Source organism: Rhinolophus hipposideros (genome assembly GCF_964194185.1).
Source record: "Rhinolophus hipposideros genome assembly, chromosome: 15".
Taxonomy (NCBI): domain Eukaryota; kingdom Metazoa; phylum Chordata; class Mammalia; order Chiroptera; family Rhinolophidae; genus Rhinolophus; species Rhinolophus hipposideros.
In genome coordinates, this window is record NC_138061.1 from 27,310,601 (window position 1) to 27,335,466 (window position 24,866).

A 24,866-nucleotide genomic window follows, 5' to 3' on the forward strand; every position below is an offset into this window, starting at 1 on the left:
CTGAGCCATCTGGGAGTTCAGCAGCAGCTCAGCTCAAGGTGCCGTGTTCAACCTTAGTTGCAGGGGGCGCTGCCCACCATCCCTTGCGGGACTTGAGGAATTGAACTGGCAACCTTGTGGTTGAGAGCCCACTGGCCCATGTGGGAATCGAACCAGCAGCCTTCAGAGTTAGGAGCATGGATCTCTAACCACCTGAGCCACTGGGCCGGCCCGTTTTCTCTTTTAATTTCTGCTTTTTTCTTTCCTTCTGTTTTTGTTTCGTTTACTTGTTCTTTCTCAGACTTTTTCAGTTGGATGTTTTCTTTTGGGCACTGTTTTAGCTTTACCCTAGAATGTGTAGAATTTTCATTATAGTGATTTTCTACATACTCTGAAATTTTAGTTTGGATTTCTTATTTTTTAATAAATTTTATTGGGGAATGTTGTGGAACAGTGTGTTTCTCTGGGGCCCATCAGCTCGAAGTTGTTTTCCTTCAATCTAGTTGTGTAGGGCGCAGCTCAGGTCCAAGTCCAGTTGCCATTTTCAATCTTGCAGCGGGCAGAGCCCACCATCCCATGCGGGAATTGAACTGGCAACCTTGTTGTCCAGAGCTCGCCCTCTAACCAACTGAGCCATCTGGCCGCCCCTCTGGAAGCTCAGCAGCAGCTTATTGTCTTCAATCTAGTTGTAGAGGGTGCAGCTCACTGGCCCATGTGGGAATCGAACAAGCAACGCTGTTGTTCAGAGGTCACGCTCTAACCAACTGAGCCACCCAGCTGCCCTTGGATTTCTTATTTGATGCAGGGATTGTTTGGGATTTTTATGAGTCCTGTTATATATATGTTTTATTCACTGCATTTTCATGAGAGTGTTTTTGACATTAATTCTACTTTTTGGGATTTATTGATGTTTTTTTTATGGATTATTACATAAACTTTGTGGAAGTTCACATTAGAGTTTAATATCAAAGAAAAATTAGGTAGAGTTAATTATTAGTACACTACAGTACTTATTTGTGCACAAGGGAAACCAGTAATGGATCAATTTCATCTAATGAAGGCAAAAATGGGGATATTTTTGCAGCTTGGAAACCAAGGATTTAGTTTTCCTTGGGTGAGCTGCAGGTTAGCTGGCAGATAGCAGAGACCAGTCAGGGCATTCCGTTCTTAGGCACATAGACAGGTAGGTGCTTACATCCTCTATCGTTTTTAATATTGTTGCAAGGTTATTTGATCCACAGATATTCGTAACTGTTTATCATGAATTGTTAAGTTTAACATTATAGAGCGCCCCTCCTCCCCTTTTTGGTCTGGTTTAATACATTTGGGCCTGAATTTGGCATCATCTGTTATTAAGATGTTGCTTATTGTTTGAGTACTCTCTCTTTACTCATCCTTCTATCTTCAACCCTTCTAAATCATTTTTGTTTTTTATATAGCATAGATTTGAGCTTTGCTTTGTGATTCAGTCTGAAATTCTTTTTAATAGCTGAGTTTAGCCCATTTTCATTTTTTGATATGTTTGGTCTTGTGTCATATTATTTTATTATACTTTCTGTATTTATACTTTTTAAAAATATTTTACTAAATAGACTACTTGCTTTGTTTTCCATATATATTTCTTTTAATAATTAGGAAAGTTTTATTTTTATTTCAAGTTACCTTTGTAACACCCTGATTGTATAATGCCCTCAATTCTCTATTTATCCAGACTTTTAGTATCTGTAATTCCATTCTGTAAGTAATGATTGATAAGCTGGACTTAATTAAAATTTAAAACTTCTTCTCTGTAAAAGATAATGTCAAGAGGAGAAGACAAGCCACAGACTGGAAGAAAATGTTTGCAAAAAACACATTTAATAAAGGATTGTTATCCAAAATAATACAAAAAAACTCTTTAAAAATCAGTAAGATAACAAGCAACTTGACTTAAAAAATTGGCTAAAGACCTTAACAGACAGCTCACCAAAGAAAATACACAGATGGCAAGTAAGCATATGAAAAGTTGCTCCACATAATTTGTCATCAGAGAATAGCAAATTAAAACGAGATACGACCACACACCTATTAGAATTGCCAAAATTTGTAACACTGACAATACCAAATGCTGGTGCAAATGTGGAGCAACAGGAACTCTCATTTATTGTTGGTGGGACTGCAAAATGGCACAGCCACTTTGTAAGACAGTTTGGCAGTTTCTTGCAAAACTAAACATACTCTTAGCGTATGATCCAGTATTTACCCAAAGGAACTGAAGCTTATGTTCATAGTAGAACCAGATGTTTATAGCACCTTTATTCATAATTGCTGAAACTGGGAAGCAACCAAGATGTCCTTCAGTAGGAGAATGGATAAACTGTGGTCCACCCAGACAATGGAATATTTTTTCAGTGCTAAAAAGAGCTATCAAGCCATGAAAAGACATGAAGGAACCTTAAATACATATTACTGAGCTAAAAAGGCTGATCTGAAAAGCCTACAAACTGTGTGACCCCAACTGTATGACATTCTGGAAAAGGCAAAACTATGGAGACAATGAAAAGATCAGTGGTTGCCAAGGGTGGTGGGGGTGTGCGGGGATAGCATGGGGAGAGATGAATTGGTGGAAAGGAATTTTAGCAGTGAAAATACTATGAAACCATAATGCTGAATACATGCCACTATACATTCGTCTAAATCCGCAGAATGTACGCACCAAGAGTGAATCCTGACATAAACCCTGGACTTTGGGTGATGACGATGTCCTTGTAGGCGCATCAATTGTTAACAAATGCACCGCTGTGCTGGGGATGTCGGCAATGGAGGAGGCTGTGGACGTGTTGGGGCAGGAAGTACATGGGAAATCTCTACTTTCCTCTCAGTTTTGCTGTGAACCTAAAACTGCTCTAAAAAATAAAGTTAAAAGAAAAAATAAATAAAACAGTGGCAGTGGGGTAGGGTAGCCTTCCCACAGGAAGCCAGAGCCTGGTTTTGGTGCTTTCTTTCAAATGACTGCATGTTACTTTTTTTTAATCTATGGGATTTAAAAATTGCTATTAAGAGATTCCCCAAATGAACATAATCTTAAACTGAGTTCCAGACTATACCATTCCAATAGCTTCAAGTGTACTAGTCGTAACAAACTAAATAGAAGCTGTTAGAGGCTAGAAAGGTCAGTCTTTTACCATGTACATGACGACAGTTGATGACTAAAAACTTGTCACATGGGGTTCACAATCACCTTAGTGTAAAATTACCTGTCCTGGTTTGGAATGCTTGTTGCTTTTTCTTAAATTAAGGCTTAAAGAACACTGTATACTAACCCACTCTCTTCAATCTTGTTAAACCCTGCCACTGTGCCAGAGAAGCTGACAATACACAGGACTAATTTAAAAAATGCTTTTTTAGGAGTGTGAATTCCTCATTCACATGTACAACTCTGTTAAAATTTTACTGTTTGAAACAAATTCTATCTACTTTTAAGTTTTAAGTTAAATTAAGTAGCAAATAATATTTATACTTAGGTGAACAGACCATCATCACTCACTGTTGACCTTGTTCCCTCTCACACCCTTGACCACCTTGTGTCCCTACTTTTCCTTGAGATCAGACTTCAAAATTTCTGAAGCTTGCATTGTTTAATAAATTATAAACTGCAATTGCTAATGTACTAACAACTGATTTTAAGCACGGATTTTAAGCTCAAAAGGCCCAAAGCTGTGTCCAATATATTTTTGTGGGCTTTGATGCTCAGTATGGACAACGTAATGAATGGACAAATGTTTCTCACCACTGCAGTAACATCCTACATCTGGAGGGCTCTTAGTAAGTAAGATCCCAAGTTCAATGAAGCTGTGAGTATACATCAAATTTATACTTAAAACAAAACACCAAAACCATTTTACTGAAAACTAGTTTTATTTTAAAATTAAGTGCATAGCACTCATCTAATTCCATTGGTGTAGACTTTAGCACCATACTTGCCATTTGCAATTAATGTTATAACAGATACATTTTGGTTTGCAGTCTGTACTTGAGTAGTGTTTATTTAGTGGACTTTGGTAAAGCCCTTTATACATATCATTAATCTCTTCACAGTACACATTTAATGATGGTCCAGTAATCTCAAAAAAAAAAAAAAAAGATCTACTTTAAAGACTAATCAATAAATTAAAACAAAACCCACATAACTCCCCCCACCCACACTCCCCAAAGCTAGCAGTCGTGAGTTGTAGTTATACTGAAACCTAATGTTTTAAAAATAGTTCTGGTCTCCAACCACCCCATCCCACCCCACCCTGGGTATGCAGCAATAGTAACCAATTAATTATTTTATTCTACCCCCCAAAAAAATCCAGTGTTCTTTAGCTTTTTTAAATATAAACTGGGAAAGTGTTATTATAAGGTTTTAAAAAAGGCATATTCTTCTATTATAAGAATGATATTTAAACCAATCAATAAAAGCATTTGACAAAACATTAAATTACCATAGGCACCAGTTGTTGTTTCAAGTTGGGATCTCTATCCCAATATCTTACATTCATAGTATTAATGAGGTAGTTAAAATACTGAAAATTGGACTCCAGGTTGCTGGGTTCTGAACGTGAATGTGAAAGATATATTCTCTTTTGAACCCACTTTTCCTCAAATAATTCAAGTTCTCTTGAGGTAAGAACTACAAAATCCAATTAGCAGCCTTCTATAAAGAGGAAAAGTGATGATAACTTTCAGAAAACAATTTTCATGCTTGAAAATCGCCATGAGTGAGTGTTCTTACCTGAGTGGTTTTTTATTTTTATCTACCAGACTAATAAATCCACATCATGCCCTATGTATTCTAATTATAAAAGTTACCTTTCTTTCAAGGAAAAGACATTCTCTAAGAATTCACGCTGGCAGAAGCCATCCACCCACATTTATCCACTGGAGCCATCTGGATCGGTTTATTATTGTATTGAGTCCCTTCCCTTCCTAACAGAAGCCATTTGGCTTGATTACTGAGACTCCTGCTGCATACCCACAACATCTTTATAATAGTAAGTTTGTCTTCAATGCATATTATGGCAGTCACATACCTGCCATGCAGTTTCCCTTCTATTCAAGTGCTATCTTTAAAAATCACAAACAAAAAGACACACCTTACTAATTTTTAAATCAGAAAGCTTCCCTTCACCAAATCTCTCTTCTCCCACAGTTAAGAGCACAATGTATACAGTTTCAGTTATTACAATGATTTTTTTTCATTTTCCTTTTTAAGTTTACTCCCTCCAAAATCTACCCCCAAATTGCCCTAGTTGTAACGACTTATTATTGCTGTTTTCACTCATTACCAGTATAGTGAAATGTCTGAGGGCAGTTCTGGGGCCAATCTGATGAAAATGGCGACTGAAATTTAGTATTCAGTACTTTTGCCTGCTTATACTGACTAGCTGGATTCAAAGGGTGCTTATAAAATCTGTCTTCCACATAACAAAGTGCTGCTATAGCACAACCTGAGAACTACCCTGGCCACATTCCACTTAAAAATAAACCTACAGGACTTTATTCCAGTACTGACATTTTACAGTTATGCCTTCCCTTGAAAAAACTTCTTTAGAGTAAAATCAAATCTGAGTATAAATCACTGATTGCACTGAGAAATGCAAAACCTATACATGTATTATGAATGATAGAAACCACCATTTCATTCAATCTAAGCTACGATTATGTTCTCATTTGAAAACACATCCTAGCAGGAGTATTTTAACCTACGTTATAAAGGTAGTTCATACTATAACATTCCCAAAACATGGTTGCATTACAGTTAAGTGTTTCCAAGTAGTACAAATTCCCTGAGTTAAATGTTTTAATTCTAAAGATTTGAGGTTGATCACTTAGGGAAAAAACAACAACAACAATTTATGACCATGATTTTAAGATAAGAGATCTACTCCACCCTTAATTTTAGTACATAAATCCAGACACCTATACTATGTGTGATAGGAAGTTATATAGAATCACCTAAAAAATTTTTTTACTGCACAGATCAGGTATAGCATAGCAATTCATGACTTTAAATTTACTCAAAAAATTCATTTGTAGATCAAAAATATAACTCAAAACTGCAGAATTAAAAAAAAGGACCTCTTCAAAAATTAATACTGTAATTTTCCTTCATAAAAAGACTGTTTGGCAAGTCCACAGACAAACATTAATCTCTGACATATAAGTCAACATTAGGCCCAGAGCTCACCACAGGTCAAATCTCTAAACAGCGAATTAAGAGTCTGTCCAAATTTTCTGCTGTATTGAATATTTTTGAAATATTTGGACCATCAGCAGGGGCTTGAAACTTTTGTCATATAAGGATTTAACAGAATTTAACATACATACTTTTAAAGTGTTTGCAGTGTTTGCTCTCCTCCCAGGTGTTCATGGTACATTAAAAGGCATATTCCGTCCTCCTGGTGCCGGTATCTGAAGCATTCTGATGCAACGTGAGTCCCTTTAGAGAAGTTTACGAAAAGCTTGCCCCAGAGCTTCAAGTCACAGAACAGTCTGGATCAGGTGTTACCTTTGCATAAAATCACCTTTCAAAGCATGGAGTAATGCAAGGGTAATGTTCATTGATCTGATAACTCCGGTTATAAGAAACATTTAGACAGGGCTTAACTTCTACTGGTATTGCCAGTGACATCGCAACACCAGTCTGCACGTGCCCAAGGCCCTGAACACTAGTTTGGAAGCCAGCAGGACATGTGTGTAGTGTGTAAGACGAGGTGTGTGTAGTAGACACCACCTGCTGACAGCTTGGTTGTTCAGACACCGGGTGGTGATACTGCAGTGAGGTCTGATGCGTCTGATGGAGATACTGAGGCTGCTGAAAGTGAACTGGCCGAGAGGGCTGGGAAGCTGTCTGGAACACACTGAGCTGTGCGGGCTGAGGTCCTGCCTGTCCTCTTTGTTTGTTTGCTTCTTTTACATCATTATCGTGAGCACTGCAACATGGAGAAAGAAACTAATCATGTTACTTGAGCAGAATTTGTGAGAATGTCATGTACTACCCCCAACTCCTCAATAGCTGACTTCATGGAGTGCCCCACTGCCCCATAATTTCAACAACAGTGAGATCTCACTCTTATCCTTCTAAAAGCTCCTTCCCTTGGTACAAACCTAGGAAACTGGCTAGGTAGCTTTAAGGGCTATGTCCAGCTTAGAGGTATGTCCACAATAAGCACTTAAATGTGGCTGCTACTTTGGGTACATCTTGGGGCCCAACAATTCAAAGATGTGGAAATGAAGAACGAGGCACGATTTGCCTGACCTGATCCTGGATTCACACAAGGATCACACAAGAGCTGCTCCTTTCTTTATCATGTACTCAGAATCACACAAGCAATGACAACTTCTACCTGGATTAACAGCCAAAAGGGACTCCCCTTCTACCGATTATTGCTCGGACAGTGCTTGATCATGGCAGCCAGTAGCTGTCAGAGCAAATATTCTGTGCTTTTGAGAAGTTGCTTTTAGGGCCCCTGAGACATGAAGAAAAATATTAATGAGAAATTACAAACACAAGAACAAAGAAGCTTACATCAACAACCGTTCAATGCACTGTACTAAAAAATCCCAGGAGTAAGCAGTAAGACGATGCAGTCTTGCAGGCCATGTTGGAGAAAGACGAAGTATAATCCTTGAAGAAGCCACACATGCAGCAGCTACTAAAGAAGGTGCATAATTTAGAAAGGCATAATCTGTGGAGACATCAAAAATGAACTTAAGCAACAGAATACACAAGTCACAAGCTCACAAGTCACTCACTGGCTGCATAATGACTCACCTTGCAAAGATACTTCCAAGAAGTAATCTGCATACTTGGCCATGTAGAGTTTAGTTTTTTCCAAGCAAATCATTGGCCAGCCATCATGAAGATCTGTTTCGTGTACTGCTTCAGAGAGATAATACTCGATGAAATGGGCAGCTGTTGGAAGGCAGAGGTTCCACTGAAAGGTTTCTAATAATAATAGTTCCATATGTAGCAAATTTTGTTTTGTTAATACTAGATTCATATTAGTCATACAACCCAGGCTGTTGAGCTGCTCTAGCTTAGGCACACTATCTTCTTTTTCTTCAAATTTACCTTTTAAGAAAACGGGAAAAAATTGAGAGAAAATGTTAGGCAAGTGATCATTATAGGTCTAGTCACTTAAATGGGATTTGCTGTCTTACTGCAAAGATTTAGATCCAAAGACATTCTTTCCCCTACCTTGGGCAGATATGATTGTGCCTGAACTCTGTGGTTCTCATATTTGCATGTTTTCTCTCCAAGTGCCTCCACCCTCCACCCTTCACCCTCTCCTAAATAAAATAAAACATGTAGATATTTTGATCTATATCCTATTGTGTAACGACAAAAGTCACATATACCCATGAAAAAAATAACTCAAATCGCATCAGCTGAATATTTTGAGGAAATTTCTTTGTGGGGACTGCTGGTGGTTGGTGGAAGAGAATTATTTTATTTTCAACAGCTGGTGGTTGGGGGTGAAAATTATTTTCAAATAGAAGAAAGCTTAAAGAATTTAATGTCACAGAGTTATCTGAAATCAAAAATAACTAAGCTTTAAGTGTTTCATCTCGGCATATTTTCAACACAATCTCAATTCCAGAGAGAGACAGATTGGGGGGACAAACTGGGTGAATATGTATCACAAGCATTCTCATTCCACAGAAAAATCTATTATCCCTTTTCTTCTGAATTCAAAACAAAAACCTAGCTAAGTATGTTCCGAAAAAGGAGAGGTGCGGAATACTTTATATGCACTTTTATGTCCCATTACTCAAAGCAGAATAGGAGTAAAGACAATCTGATAACAGAAATTCATTATTTTAGGCATTCACTTCTTTTCAGGAAATACTCATCCACATGCACAAGATGAGGAATAAGATTTCTTCTCCACCCTCAGAATAATTTTTCTATAGAGTACATACTATCTTACACTTTAATTTCTAAAGATATAAATATACATATATGTACATATATGTATGTGTATGTATATGTATATGCATGTGTATGTATGTACACACACACACTTCTTTCATTTTAGGCATTTCTAGAACTCATGGCTGGAGAAAATTCATTCAAACTATCAAGTACTATTATGATTTTCCAGATGCAGCAATAGAATCAAAGAGTTGTCTTCAAGTCTCTTTGGATCTTTGTTCCATAGTGGTCCACAGAAGAAGGGAAATTATAACTAAAGCCTTCTACCATCCTAGTGTTACATTCTATTTTACATTAAGGTTTAAAATCTTAATGCATTAAGCCACTGCGACCTTAATGCAATTATGGATTCTTCACAATAGCTTTTATACTTACACTTGTTCAAAATGATAGTTGTTAGAATGTTACATATTACTATATAAAATTTCTTGTTCTACTATTTTGATAACTATTTCAATATATTTGTTTTCCTTGGAAACCTTATAATTGTATTTTATCCATTTAAAAACATTTTTCAAAGAGCCAGAATGATTGCCAAAGCAGTAGAAACCAGATGAGTTTCCCTGTGAAGTTTCTCTTCCAGAAGAGATGGGTTTACATTACACATTGAAGCTGCTACAACAAACGGTAGTGGCCAGGGTCACTCAGCCTAGTTGCTGAGCGTATTGGAGCCAGTGGGGTTTGTTCAAGTCGGCCACCTTAGGGCTTCGGAAGAAGCGCTGCTGACCACCTTGGTCTTTGTTTAGGAAGGGGAAATTGGGCTAGAAAGTTTTGTCTCCTATGCCAGGAGATTCTAAGATAATAACTTGAAGAAGAAAGCCCAAAGAAGCATATAATTTGTCTTCTGCACCCAAAATTTTGAATTTCTTGAGATCGAAACCACTTTTAACTAAATATTGCAGCAGGTAGGAGTTGATCCCAAAAACTTATATAATTCAGACTTTCAATTTAAATCACATAAAGGTGAACTTCACAAGTTTTGCCAATAGCATATACTTAGTACAGCTCAAAGCACTAAAGTGGTCTTTATGCATAGTCATCTAGCATCATCACTACATAAAGATATAGGAAAGGAACCCACAGCTCTCAGTATAGCAGAGTGGAATTCTTCAGAAGGAGAAATGACCTAGGAATTTAGTTCAGTACCTCTGGATGAGTCATTAAAGCTTTCAAAGTGCTCTGCCATTTGTGTAGCAGCAACACTGGCAATATACTTCAAAGGAATATGGTAAAAATTAATGAGTTTATTTATATCATTCTTGAAGTTCCTCTGAAGAAATCAATACATCACAATTCACTGTTTAATTCAAGGATCAAGAATGTTTCATATTATCTCCTTGAAACTTTCAACATGAAAACAAAATTGTGCATGACCAATTTCACAGCTTAAGAAACCAAGTTTGCCAATTCATCTAAGGTCAAATAAGTTGAGCCAAACTAAAAATAGAAGCCAAAAGAAACACTTATGTTTGAAGGCCCCAATCTGTACTGCTAGACCAAAGTATTGAACTGGGTTATTTAGGGACAACTACCAGAAAGACAGACTTCTATATTATTGAGCACCTATGGGGTTTCTACATTTATAAAGTACTTGGCTACTACAAGTGTGAAAGCCTTTGTTTCTTGATTCACAACATTAAATATAAACTGCATAAATAACCATATTTAGGATTTTAATTCAGGTTAAGTTTCTTGGAACCTTTTCATTATACATAGGGACATAAATACTCAGACACGTGGATATTAAATAATTTCAAAATGTGTGATAGCATCAATGAGTACCTGCATTCATAGCCATAGTTTTTGTTGTGCTGAATGCTGTGTGTGGGTATTTTTAATCAACTTACCCACAATACCACATACAGATCACAAAGCTCAGTTTCTTCCATTGAAAGGAAATACCAAAGCCATGTGATTATATTGATAAAGGCCCCAAACAGGAAATAAGGGCACAGGAAATTCACATCTGCTTCCCAGAAAATAAAGAATTAGAGGCCACAGAAACAAAACATTAGGTTGTCTTTCCTTTATAGGAAATGTTCAAACTAGCCCTGGAAACCAGCAAATTTTCAAAGCCAGTGGCGAATGGCAGGCATGTGGTACTAGGGCAAGGATCAGATGTCACTGTAAGTTCTGCCCACCTATATTCTATTCTTTTATTACGAAGTAGAAAGTCATCCGTAATATACTAAGAACTCTCACAGATTTGTAAGACTATCAGTCTAATAGAACAATGGATGAGGAAGAGGAAGAGGCAATTCATAGGGGAAAAAAAACAAAGTTCTATTCTCATTAAAAAGTGAGATGTAAATCAACTGTGAGATAACAATTTTTCACCTAGCAGTTAGTAAAGTAAAAAGCTTTGTCAACCCAGTATTGGTAAGCAAGGAGAAACAAGCACTTGTCACAAATTTTTACTACTAAAAGTCTACAATCTCATTTTTGGCTTCATCTTGACTCCCAGATCATTTCTTAGCTACCCAAGACTCTATGCAAATTATCAAAAGCCTCATCTCCAAGACTGCTTCCATGCTCTTCACAAGTTCAGTGACGATCACAGAAGCCGAGGGAAGCCAGGGTATACATGTTACAGAGCTGCAATTTGAGAATTTCCCAGGATAAATCAGTCTTTTCAAGAATGAGCCAGAACCTTAGGGCTAGAGACCTTGACTACAGATTACAGAGCAGCTTATGAAGAGTTATTCATTGTGGTGTTAACTTTTATGTTTCAATTTCCTACCTGCTTTTAAATGTATCACCCTACTTGATCCTTACAACAACTTTCTAAGAGGTGTCTTTATTTTCATTTTACAGAGAAGTAATCTGAAACTCCAAGGTTGTTGAAATTCATCTTGCTGACAAGAGATTCAAACCTAGGCAATCACTATAATCCCTGCTCTACAATACTGCAGACCTCCCTCCAATTACATCATCTGTGAACCCTTTCTTCCTACCTCTAGTAGTGTAGACGCTCAGGGATCTGGATACACATTAGTATCTGGAATTTACAAGCTGTGCTCCATCTTTGACCAAACTACCAACAACCTCCCAACCTATTTAATAAATGGAATCCAACTGTCACCCAGTCCCGTCAGCTGTAAGCTGTTCTTCACTTTTATCCAACAGGCTGCCCATTCCAAAGCAGGGAGCAACTGGGTGAGGGGGACATATAGCATTCAATCATGCTGTGAGGAGAAAAGCATTATTTGAATCAAGTTTATGTAACTAACTGGAGAGCTGCCATTGATTTCCAAATGTAAGAAGACAGAATATAAGAAAGTAAGAAACAGAATGAACTCCACAAATTTGAAACAGTCATCAGATACTGAAAACAGGCTACCAGTTTATTCGCATCCTCAGCACTTCTGTTGTAGTGAAGTTACAGACTGGAGTGAGGAGAGACTGCACCCAGCTACTAAGAGCCAGCTTCTTTGATTCCTCATTTAGAACCGACAGCTTGAACTCTTTGACCAATGCCTACTTGGGAGGGGCTGAAAGCCTGGGGAAACCTACCTCACATTTTCTCCCTCTCCAGGGGAGAAGGAACAATGTAAAAGCATTCTTCTCTCTCAGGGAAAGAGGGGCCAGGGGGTATTGCTAGGACAAAGGGAGGCGGTATCCGACTCTTCCAGTAATAGTTGATAAACAATTCATATTTGAACCACAGCAAATACAAATCCTAAAGCCTAGCTCCTTGAAAACAAGCAAAAAGTAACTACATATTACCACACAGATTAAAAAATATTCAATAAAATAAATTGACCATGACCTTAAACTAACGGTAATAGATTATTTAACAATAAAAAACATTGAAAACTTCATTCCAACTAACCTAAGATGGCACACAAAGTACCCTTTCTCCCAAACCATAGGACCTGCAGGAAAGTGGAATCAGGTCCAAGCACTGCAGTGGCCAGAGTCCTCACATTATTCAGCTCCAGTCTTTAGTGAACTCTGATGGTAACAGGTTGTTTATGAACATTTCGTTTAGTAATCCCCTAATTCATTTTCTAAGTTACCTATAAGTAAGCTTACTGGTAAGTAAGGAGTCACAAATGTCAGTCAGTCTGTGAACTGATGGCATTATTCAGAATTTCACAGTCCACCAACAGGAGTCTTCCATTTGGCCCCCACGGCACTTTAAGAATCGCAGGCATACAGCAGGAGGAGGTTGGCAGTAGTAAAAGATAGTAGTGATGGTCACAGCAGGCAAAAAATTAGTTTTCATCAATGATCCCAAGTTTTAAAAATAACCTAACTTGCATATCTGATTTCCAGTGTCTCTCTACTATAAACTTATCCCGTAATAAACTAACATTCTGAAGGATAACAAGAAACTATTCCATTTGTGGACTCATACATCTGATGTGTCTAGTATGAGTTTTTCCAATCCTATGCAAATAAACCAGAAAGGGCTTCACAGCCAGTGATAAAACATACAGAATTGTACACATGACTGCTTATGAAGATGAAACCTTAATTAAACGTTAAATTAAAGGTTAATTATAAATGTACAAACATTACTTCTCTGGCTTTCTGGGTGGAGAGGTAGCAGGTGATATCTCTGGGCTTAGAGGACAATAAAGGAGAAATGTAGATTTTTTTTCAGGAAGTAGTCCTCTGGGAAGAATTTTTCTCAAGGTATATGGGGAAAGGGTTGGAAGACGAGACTGGAAAGGTGGCTGGGTACAGATGAAACGTTACATTAAGGAGTTTCTACCCTCATCCACAGGCAGTGGGAAGTCACCACTGGGGCTGCGTTGATTTATAGTCAGCCTGCTCCACAAAGGATGTAAAATAACTTACAAAAAAGACCTTTAAGGAGACAAAATAAGTAGCTGAGGTCATGAGATCAAAGGAAGAATAAGAGTAGGACAAGAAAATCTGAGCAAAATTAGTACCATACGTGCCTGCATTTGGTTTTAGGTTTATTTGCAGTTGAAGCACAAAGGTGTTTTAGAAAGAACTCTGGTGGAAGGATGTAAGAAAAATGTTCTTTAGGGAGCAGCCACATTGGATCCCAAACCTTTAAATAGGGGTTAGAGATGTAGGCGGTGGGTATTTCTACATACTACTTTGAAGGGGGGCTTAAATTTCCATTGTAATGACATAATATGAAAATATATAATGGATTCGACTTTAATATCAAATACAATCTTTTCACATTACTAACAGAGGAAAAACTCAATTTCAATTCCTTTGCTCACCCTCTTTCTCTTCAGCTGGGGTACTAACAAACAGTGAAATGAGTTAAAGATGTTAAGAGGCACCGAAAGGCCCAAGAGCACATAGTGCAGGGGTCAGGAGCGCGGGTCTCTCAGCTCCCACCTTGCAGCCTACTACACAGTTGTGCCTACAGCATAAGCGAAGTTGTCTTGTGTGCAGCAGCTGCATGTGAACCTTCAGTTCTTTAAGCCAACTCACTACGGAGTCAGGAGAAGCTATTCTAACAATACAACGGTATGGTACCTTTTAGACAGTTTCTCAACCTCAGCTCCAGTGACATTTTGGGCCAGATCGTTCTCTGTGTGGGAGACTGTCCTGTGCACTGCAGATGATTAACAGGATCCCACGCTCTACTCACTAGATGTTAGTAGCATCCTTCCAGGTTGTGACGACAACCAAAACCGTCTCCACACATTGCCAAGTATCCCATGTGGGGCACAATGGCTCCGGGGCAAGAACCACTGCTTTAAGGCAATGGTTCTCAATTGAAAAGGTACATCAAAATCACCTTTGGAACTTTCAACGTTAAAAAACATTCAGGCGCCATGACAGGTTCTGAGTCAGTAGATCTGGAGTGGCCCAGCCATTTGAAATCACAATATTCAGGATGTAAAGCTTAGGCACATATGTTTTTAAAAGGCTCTAGAGCCACATTTTAATGTGTGGTTAATAATTATTGTGCCAAGGAGCACTTTCGACATAAATTTTCTATACTAGTAAACTGGTATGAATGGAATTTGGTGATATTTTAGTGAGTTCTACATACATGTACTTTATTATAAACAACAGAAAATTCCAATTATGTAGATCAGATTCATACTTACTTGCTAGAAGCAGACAGGAAAGTGCAACTAAATGAAGCTGCTGGATGGAGATGTCATATCGATCCATAAACAGGTCCAGCAAATAGACAGCAAGATGTCGGGCAGAAGGGCAGAGTGTGAAGCGATTGCTCACAATGGCAATCAAGTCAGCAAAATACCTTCTGAGACTTAGTTGAGGGGACTGGCCTTTATAGGAGGGCAACTTCAGCTCCTAAATTGAGAGCAACAACATTTAGTTAACAGCCTGCAGGAGAAGTATTCCCACAATGCAAAGATGACTTTTTCCCTCAATATGTTAGTGTTATAAGTGCCTTTAGCAAACTTTTCCCAAGTGAAACAAAAATGAAAAAGTTGGGATGAAGAATAATGAAGAGCATTTAAAATTTAAACTAAACTTTCTCCTTATTCTTAACCACCTCTGACATGACCAATTATAGGTGTTTCTTACATTATGAAATGGATGTATTCAAGCAAAATTTTTAATAAAGGAATCCTATTTTCTCTACAGGTATTTCCAGAAAAGATTACCATACATAACCCCTCCAAGAAGCTCAAAGCTTTTGGTTATAAGATAACAGATAAATGGACATGCTCCCAGTATGTCACATACTATATAATACTTGCAGGGATATGGAAGGTAGAGAGTAGTATTCATGCGCTAGTACCTTCTAATTATGTTTCCCCTTCAGCAGTTTTATGGTTTCTCCTTTGCTATCTTCCTCTCATACACCTAAAAATTTTCCCATCATCACTGTTCAATCTCAGAATAACATGAACTTGTTTTTTAAAAATTAGAAAGTTTCCATACTATTAAAGTATATCAGAGCATAGAAAAAGTGAAAAGATTCTAAGTCCATTTTATGAGATCAGCATAATACCAGTAATAAATGCAACAGGTATCACAATAGAAGGAAGTAACATGGACATGACCCGAAAAACACAGGTGAAAAAAAAAAGATAAATTACAATTCATTGACATTAAAAACTTTCGTGCATCAAAAAATACTATCAAGAGTGAAAAGGCAACCTACAGAATGGGAGAAAACATTTGCAAATCATACATTTATCTGATAAGGGATTGATATGCAGATTATATAAAGAACTTTTTTATATATACAACTCAACTCAGTAACAACAAAAACCAATTAAAAAATGGGCAAATGACTTGAAGAAACCTTTCTCTGAAGAAAATATACAAATGGCCAATAAGCACATATACAGATGCTCAATGTCACTAATAATTAGGGAAATGCAAATAAAAAACCATAATGAGATACCACTTCATGCCCATTAGGAATGCTAAAACAAAACAAAAAACAGAAAACAGAAAATAAATGCTGGCAAGGATGTGGAAAAACTAGAATTCTTGTGTATTATTGGGAATATAGAATTGTGAAGCCACTGTGAATAACAGGATTGTAATTCCCCCCAAAATTAAATGTAGTATTACCATATAATCCATCAATTCCACTTTTAGGTATATACCCAAAAGAATTAAAAGTAGGGACTCAAACAGTTGTACACCCGTGTTCATAACAGCATTATTCACAATAGCCAAAAGGTGGAAATGAACAACCCAAGTGTCCATCAACAAATGAATGGATAAACAAAATGTGGTATATACACACAATAAATTATTATTCATCCTTAAAAAGGAATGAACTTCTGACATATGCTACAGCATAGATGAACCTTAAGGACAGAATGCCAAGTGAAATAAGCCAGACACAAAAGGACAAATATCATATGATTCCACTTGTATGTGGTACTTAGAATGGTCCAAGTTATAGAGATAGAAAGTAGAATTGTGGTTACTAGGGGTTGGAGGGCAGGGGGAATGGGAAGTTACTGTTTAATGCATATGGAGTTTCAGTTTGGGAAGATGAAAAATTCTGAAGCTAGATAGTGGTTATGGTAGCACAATACGTGAATGATATATTTAATGTCACCAAAATGTACACTTAAAAATTTGAAAACATATACGTATGTATATGTTCACCCCTATGTTCACTGCAGCACTATTTACAATAGCCAAGATATGAAAGCAACCAAAATGCCCAATAGATAACTAGATAAAGAAGTGGTACGTATATACAATGGAATATTACTTGGCCATAAAAAAAGAATGCAATCTTACCATTTGCAACAACATGGATGGACCTAGAAGTATTATGCTAAGTGAAATAAGTCAGAGAGAGAAAAATACCACATGATCTCACTTATATGTGGAATCTAAAGAACAAAATACACAAACAAAACAGAAACAGATTCGTAGATACAGAGAACAAACTGATGTTTGTCAGGTGGGAGGGGGTTGGGAGGCAGGGTGAAAAAGGTAAGGGATTAAGAAGTACAAATTGGTAGTTACAAAATAGTAGTCACAGGGATGTAAAGTACAGCATAGGGGAAAACAAATGGTTTAAATGGTAAATTTTACGTTATGCACATTTTATAACAATAAACAAAAAAGGAAGTTACATATCAATATAACTTAATAAGATATAAAAGCATAGATAAAACATGATAGTAATATAATTTAGTAGTGTATCCAAAGAATGCATCATCAATTGTATAACATCCCAGGGATGCAAGGATGGTTTGATAGAAGAAAACCTATTAATATAAATCACAATAAAAATTTACAAATAAAAGTGCACAATCATCTATATTGATGCCAAAATAGCGTCTGGACAAAGGTGAAACATAACAGGTGTATATTTCTTTGATGAAGGAAGGGAGGTAAAAAGATCTCAAGTATAAAAGCCAGCATCTCATTTGGAGATGAAACAACAAAGGATTAGAATTCTAGAGCCTTCATTGCAATACTATTTAACATTATTCTGTAAATACTAACCAATCCAAATAGAAAAGGGAAAGAAAAAATTTAATTATTGGAAAGAAACAATCAAAAGGAACAATAACTTTCATTTAAAAAGTTATTATTTTTTAGATGGTAGAATTTATATATACATAAAAAAACAAAAGCAACAGAAAAAATAAAGAGAAACAGTAAAAATTCAGTAAGGACACTGTTTACAAAATTAATATTAAAGGAAAAATAGCTTTCCTGTATACTAAGAGCTGGTTAGAAAAGAGAAGATTCCATATATAGTACCTATAAAGATTAAAACACCTAGAAATAAATCTATATGTGTCAACACTATGTGAAGATAACATTAAAATTTTGAAGGAATATAGAAGACTTGCATAGGAAAGACATTCCTTTTTCTTAGATAGAAGAATCTATTTGATAACAATGGCATTTCAAATAGGGAGAACACATTAATTTACCAAATATTTCTGACAGGATAAAGCGCTAATTTCTTTGTTTAGAGAACTCTTACAAATCAAAAGAAAAAGGCAACAAATATGGACAGTTCATAGAAAAAATAAAATATGGCCAAAAACATATAAAAAGATGCCTCATCTCATCCAAAATTAAAGAATTATACAGTTTTTCACTTACCAGATTACATTTTATTAATTTTTGTTTATCGTATCAAGAGTGGAAACAGCAACTCCCACATATTATTGGTCAGGTTTACAACATAACCTCTTGGAGGACAAGTAGGTAATATGAAATTTTTTTAAACGCAGAGATCCTTTAAACTAGCACACTAGGCCTAGGAATTTATATATAAGGAGGTCCTTTGCAGCACTATTTTTAATAGCAAGACAGTGGAATAAAAGCCTGATGTCGAACCACCTGGATGGATCTCCAGAGAATTACACTGAGTGAATAAAGCCAATCCCAAAAGGTCACCTACAGTATAATTCCATTGATATAATTAACATTCTTGACATGAAAAAATTATAGAAATGAAGAACAGATTAGTGGTTAAAGAGGGTTAAGGGGGGGAAGAGGGTGGGAGGAAAGAGGGTGTGGCTATAAAGGGGTAACAGGAGAAAGAGATCCTTGTGATGACAGGAAACGTCTGTATCTTGACTGTATCAACATCAGTATCTTGGGTTGTGATAATCATACTATAGTTTTACAAGATGTTACCCCTGGAAATTGGATGAAGGGTACAGGGAATCTCTTGGTATCATTCCTTACAACTCGATGTGAATCTACAATGATCTCAAAATAAAAGGTGTAATAAAAAAAAGCCTGACGTCCATTAACAGGGAACTGATTAAATAAACTACAGGACATCGATTCACTGTGGACATTAAACTGAAAGGCAACAGACCTATATGTGCTGATGGGGGGAAAGTTGATAAATTGAGTGATGTTGGAGTGGGAGGAAGGTACAAAACACTGACTATATATTATGACCTCTTGTATTAAGAACAAAAAACATTTTTTTGCAGATATACTAATTTATTGGGTATCTTTTCAGGAAAAAAAAAACATAATGGTGGTAACTTTAGGGGATCAGGAAATAGCGAAGGTTGGGGAAAGCTCATTTTAATCTTTCTTACATTATCCGAAAATTTTTTTTAACCATATGCATGTATCGTTTAAAATTTTTAAAAATTCTAATAGTAGTTACTTGGGACATAGACTAATGGGCCATTTTATGTTTTCAATTTTTGTATAAGTGAGAAAAGCATAAACAAATACTATTGAGGAAAGAAAACATTGGCTTAGCTGGCGTGACTCTTTGAAGAAAAAAATTAATTTCTCCAAATAAAAGGAATATGCTGATTTCCCATGCAGCCCGTAGGGTTTTTCTTTTCTCCTTTACCATTTCTGTAGATCTTTACAATGGTGTAAACGAGTTACAATTTCAAACTTCACCTTTCTTTCCGGTCATCACGTGACATTTATTGAGCAGTTCCCATGTAGCAGACACTGTGCTAACTCCACAGGTAACAGCTTCAAGCCTCTCTGCAGCAGGTGAACCAAAACACCGAAATTATTAGAATATAATATAGTAATCACAGGACAGTATAGGAACACAGAGGAGGGCGATCTAATCCAGCTCAGAGGATGGGTTGTTGGGAAAAAACAAAGCCAGTAAGTAGGCTTTCTGCAAAAGAGGCCTGAACAGGGTCTTAAAGACTCAATGGGAAACAGCTGGGAAAACTGGTGGACTTAAAACGAACCCCTAGGATCATTCCTAGGAGATTTTAAACAATGTGTCCAACACATTCTCTTCTTATCATTTTAAATGGTAAAGTACAAGTGCTTACCAGAGGCTGTCAGATTTAGCTCTGTGTCCAGTTACACATGCATGAGAAAATGACCTATGCATCTCTCAGCTTATCATTTTTATCTCATGTCTATTCCTGATCCCCTAGAACTGAACACTCTTGTTCCCTTCTGCCTCTCAGGCTCCCACAGGTCCACAGCACAGTCAGACCTGAACTGTTATCTCCATCTCCAGTCTCAAGTCTTCATTAGCTCACCACTCCCAGTGCCATCCCCTTTCCAGAATGTGCTAACTGTCCAGTCAGGATGGAAATAAAGACGTGGAAGGAATACTCACAAGTGAAAGTACAACTCAGTGAGCTATTTTCTTAACATTTCTCACAAAGCTAGCATTGCTTCCATCTGTCATAGAAGATCCTGAAAATACTCCCCCAAGCATCCTAAGACACTAGTATATGTAGTAAAACAATGAGAAGAAAAAGAGGTTGACATAAGGTATAAGAGGAGAGCTGCTTTGTAGGGTTTTTTTGGAGGGCTGTGTAGGGGAAAGGTAATTGTATTTTACAAAAACAGTATAGTTGCCATTTGGGGTTGAAGAGGATTTCCATTTGTTGTAACTTTCACTCTTCCCTAGTAGAAACAATGCTAGTCACACCAATTCTTTTTCCACAAACCTTGGATCTAAACACAGAACACCGTCCATAGTATCCAAATAGCAACTGTCCAAAGGAAGATCTAAGTTTAGATTTCTCGGAATTATATGAGATGGACTCCATAAAGGCAAGGATTGCATCCGTTTTGTTCACTCTAATATCTGGCATAGCACCTTGTACATTGTAGGCACTCAAATATGGTAAATAAATAAGCATTGATTATCCAACTAAATCATCTAATGAATAGCCTGGAATTAAGATGTATTTTGTAAGAGGAAAGTTCATTTTAACTTTCCTTGACTTCAATGTACTACAAACAGTTGTCTCTCCAGTTTCACATCTTCAAGTTTTACTGATTAACAAATTCTTTATAAAGTGTGGCCATTGTGTGACATCCCAAGATATGTGGCTTATAAAATGCTTAAAGATAAAATAAAGACAACCCAGAACCCAGGGTAGCATGCCACAAGTGGCCCAAGATAACTTTCAATGGCATTCCTTCAGAGTCTGCACTATCTTGTTCTCTGATAGTTATAAGCAACTGTAGTTACAGAGTTGTGCCTTATTCCTTGGATCCTCCCCAGAGCCTAATACACAAAAGCATTCAACAAATCTACAGGGGGGGAAAAAAATCTACTTCTAACCTCAACTGACAGAATTAACTCAGGTCATCATCAAGATTAAAATTATACATAAAATGTAAGAATCAAAAACCATGGAAATCACCAAGAAAAACCTTTTAAGTTTCATGTCATTAAAAATATATATATGTAATTTCATCATATACCAAAGAGATAAAGAGCTGACGGAAAAGAATATTTAAAAGTGAAAGACAACATCTGCCGCCCGCCCTCCAAAAAGTATCTGGACAACTTTCAAAATGGAAAACGTGCAACACTCTTAACATTTCAGAGAACCATTCCACAGTTGAGACTTTTCTATGGTACAAATGACCTTTTAGGGGACTGAGATATATTTAGTGTGTCCAAGAGACTGAATGTCGGAATTAGTAAGTTGCATTTAGAAATCTCAAACAGTAGAAAAGGCTACAATTGTAACAATTTAAGTCAGAATTAGATTTTCTAATATACTTAACCTGGTTTTAAAAAAAAAATCAAGATACTAATTCATTATCATCCCTGGATTTCTTAACTCCAACAGTCAGCCTTCTTTTTATTAAAGAGTCAGCTGTTTTGCTTCTTCCTAATTTTCTATACCTAACAAATGGCTCTCTTTATCCATTGTGAAACTGAGTCAAGTTAGAGACAATTTTGGATCTGGTCTCTCTTCTGGTTATCAAAGAGGCAGAGCTGGCACACTAAGCTCAGATGGACATTTAGAGTAAAATTGTTACTTCAGAGCAACAATACACATTGCATCATGCCAGAAAAGTGTATTTCCCCCCAATATCTATTAAGCATAACTAGGTCTACTTTCTGCCTTTGATATTAGCTGAAAGCAGTAGCCAACTCCTTCTACCTTAAGACTTTTTGAAAAGCCCCAAATTTTGGGGCGTCGGGTACAGAATAACAACAGTTATCATTTTCTCAGTGCATACTACATGCCAGTCACTGCTCTAAGCACATGTACGGTATTAACTCATGTAATCTCCACAATCATTGCATAAGGCACATCCTATTATTATTCATAGTACATGACAAAATTGAGAAACAGAAAATTAAGTAATATGTCCAAACTCTCACAGCAAGTAAGCGGAAAGGCTGGGGGATTTATTTCCAACGTGACCTACCAAACAGTGGCATGCAATAGCAACTACAGAACAAGGCTGCTCTGCCCGATAAAAAGCCAGCGCACGTATCTTTTTAAATACAGTATCAAATCCACGTTCCACCTGGAAACAAGAACATCAGAATGTCCCTTCACACCTTCCTTCTCCCAACTACGCCCCACCCCCCTCCTTATGGAAGTTGCAGGTTATTCTCATACATCCCAGGAAAGAAGTCAATTAATCTTGAGAAAACAAGCAAACTCGCCTTCTCTGGTCTGGAGACCAGTGGTTAAAGAACCTGACTGTCCTGGGGGCCGAGATTCTCAGTGGTACATGACACCACATGGCAAGGTCTAGGCATCAAGGTTACCTTGTACCGAAGCGCTTGGTGAATATCGGCAGCCAGCTGTCCTCGCCACCACTGCCCCTCCAGCTCCATGGGCCCGGGCGGCGCGCCTGGCCAGACGCAGCAACTTCAGTCTGTAAGACACACCCCAGACGCGGTCACTGCCAGCTCCTCCCCACGACCGTTCGCGCCCCCACCCTGAGTGGGTGTGACCTCAGGCCACCTTAGGTGACTGTTCATCTTCACCTGACTCGTCCTACAATCCGGACCATGCAAACCGACTCCCTGACGCCAGGCAGAAGGCCTGAGCTACCCAGTCGGAAGGAACTGGCACTTTTCGGACACTGCCGGAGGGTGCCGGGCAAAAGGGGGACCAACCGGGGCCCGAGCGCCCAGCGCGCGAAGCTGGAGGTGGGAGACCGGCTTCAGGCGCCCAGCGTCCCCGCTTCGAATTGTCCCGCCGCCCCGAGGAGAGGAGAGACTTGACACCAGGCACGGCCCCGCTTAGGTGAAAACGTCCCGCGGAGAAACCCGGGGACGAATGCCTGTCCGTCCCCGATCCCCGCTGCGGACGGGCGGGCGCTCGCTCGCTCCTCCCCGGGAGCCTCCCCGCGGCCCCGCCGGGCCCAGCGCGCACCAGGCCGCTTCCTCTTCGTCCTGAGAAGCGCACCGAATCGCGCGGTCCCAGAAAGGCGAACAAAAGGCCGGGCCGGGCGGGTCCGGTGTCCGGCGCCCAGGCCTGGCGATCCCACGGCTGCCTCCCTTACCCGGAACCGCGGCCCTCACAGCCCCAGCCCCGCCGACGTGCGGGGGATGCCGGCCCCGCTCATGCTGCGGACAGTCGGCCGCGAAGCGCCGGCCTCAGCTCGGGCCCAGCACCCGGGCGCTCGCGCCGCCCATTGTTAAAGGACCGGCAGGCGGCTCCGCGTACAAAGCCAGCGCGGGGGGACATGCGGCCCAGCGGCGGCCAATCTCGTCTCGCGATACAGCAGGGTCACCCCGAGCCGTCCAATCGGCGGCCGAGCCGGGCCCAGGTGCAGAGCTGGCCTGCGGGCCCCAGCCGGGTCGGGGCAGCGGACCCAGCTTTCCAGGCACGATTGCGCGCTTGGTGTAGTCCGGGAGCCCCGACACCACCTACCAAGAAGCCTGCCTGAGGAGTGGGCAGAGGTCGGAAGAGAGCGCTGGGGAAATTATAACGTTGATCACCATTCCGGTGGCCGATTCGGTCATGCCACTCACCTGCTGAGAACCTTCGATGGCTCTGCTATAAGGTCTTAGGCTTCAGTTTGGCGTTTAAAAGCCTTCACAGCCTGGATTCAGTCTCCCTCGTTTCACATTACCACATGCCCCATCCATCCCACGGGCTGCTCAGTGGGATTATCAGTCCCTCCATAGGTGCTTTAGCCATTTCAACGGCCCCTAAAGCGCTTTCTCTTTGAAATTTTGCTGTCTTTTAAGCTACATCTCAAAACCCACTCCTCATCTAGAAACCCAATTAATCTCTCCCCCCTTCTTCATTTCCTGTGCTTTAGAGATCCCCAAAAGCTTTGAAGGGAGTTAAGATTACCTTTAGTAACCTAGCTTGTCAAATCTATAGTGGATGTAATTAACCATCTATGGTCATAAATCAGGAAACTACAAAACCGTGGAAACACTCCAACATCAATTAATGTGGAATCTGAAATGTGATTAGCAGAAATCTAATTATATTTTAACCTGTTTGGTGCAATGTCACAACAGAAGTGGATAATCAGCCCAGGACAGTCATCCTCATTTTCCTGAGAATATTTTAATATTGAAAACTAAATCACGGAACCCTACCCCTTTTACGTAGAATCCCTTGTACCAATAGACGCATGATAAAGAGCTACTATAAAGTGATGAATGTATGTTACATGAATTTGAGTTTTATCACAATGAAATCTTCATACATTTGAAGAACAGCTGCATGCATTTGAAGAACAGATATTGTATGTGAGCCATGTGAGACAACGCTTATGCGTAGGACAGCAGGGCTACAGGAACCCATGGCAAGACAAGGGAATCCCT

The 24,866-nt window shown here is 38.7% G+C and overlaps 1 protein-coding gene across 6 annotated transcripts; it reads right to left on the reverse strand.

The window, feature by feature from the left end:
* Positions 1–265: 265 nt before the first annotated feature.
* On the reverse strand, positions 266–23,786 carry CCNJ (cyclin J). 6 transcript variants are annotated; one of them, XM_081075288.1, is made up of 7 exons: positions 23,196–23,259; positions 22,842–22,951; positions 19,736–19,825; positions 14,992–15,202; positions 7,778–8,077; positions 7,532–7,691; positions 266–6,935 (listed from the first exon to the last, which is right to left on the reverse strand). In XM_081075288.1, exons 4-7 carry the CDS (start codon positions 15,056–15,058, stop codon positions 6,524–6,526), a joined length of 939 nt encoding a protein of 312 aa, XP_080931414.1. In that variant the 5' UTR covers positions 15,059–15,202; positions 19,736–19,825; positions 22,842–22,951; positions 23,196–23,259; the 3' UTR covers positions 266–6,523. The 6 variants fall into 6 exon arrangements, with proteins under 6 accessions (XP_080931414.1, XP_080931413.1, XP_080931409.1 ...); XM_081075287.1 differs by having other exon boundaries at positions 15,657–19,825; XM_081075283.1 differs by lacking the exons at positions 19,736–19,825; positions 23,196–23,259 and adding an exon at positions 23,585–23,786.
* Between the last annotated feature and the right edge of the window lie 1,080 nt (positions 23,787–24,866).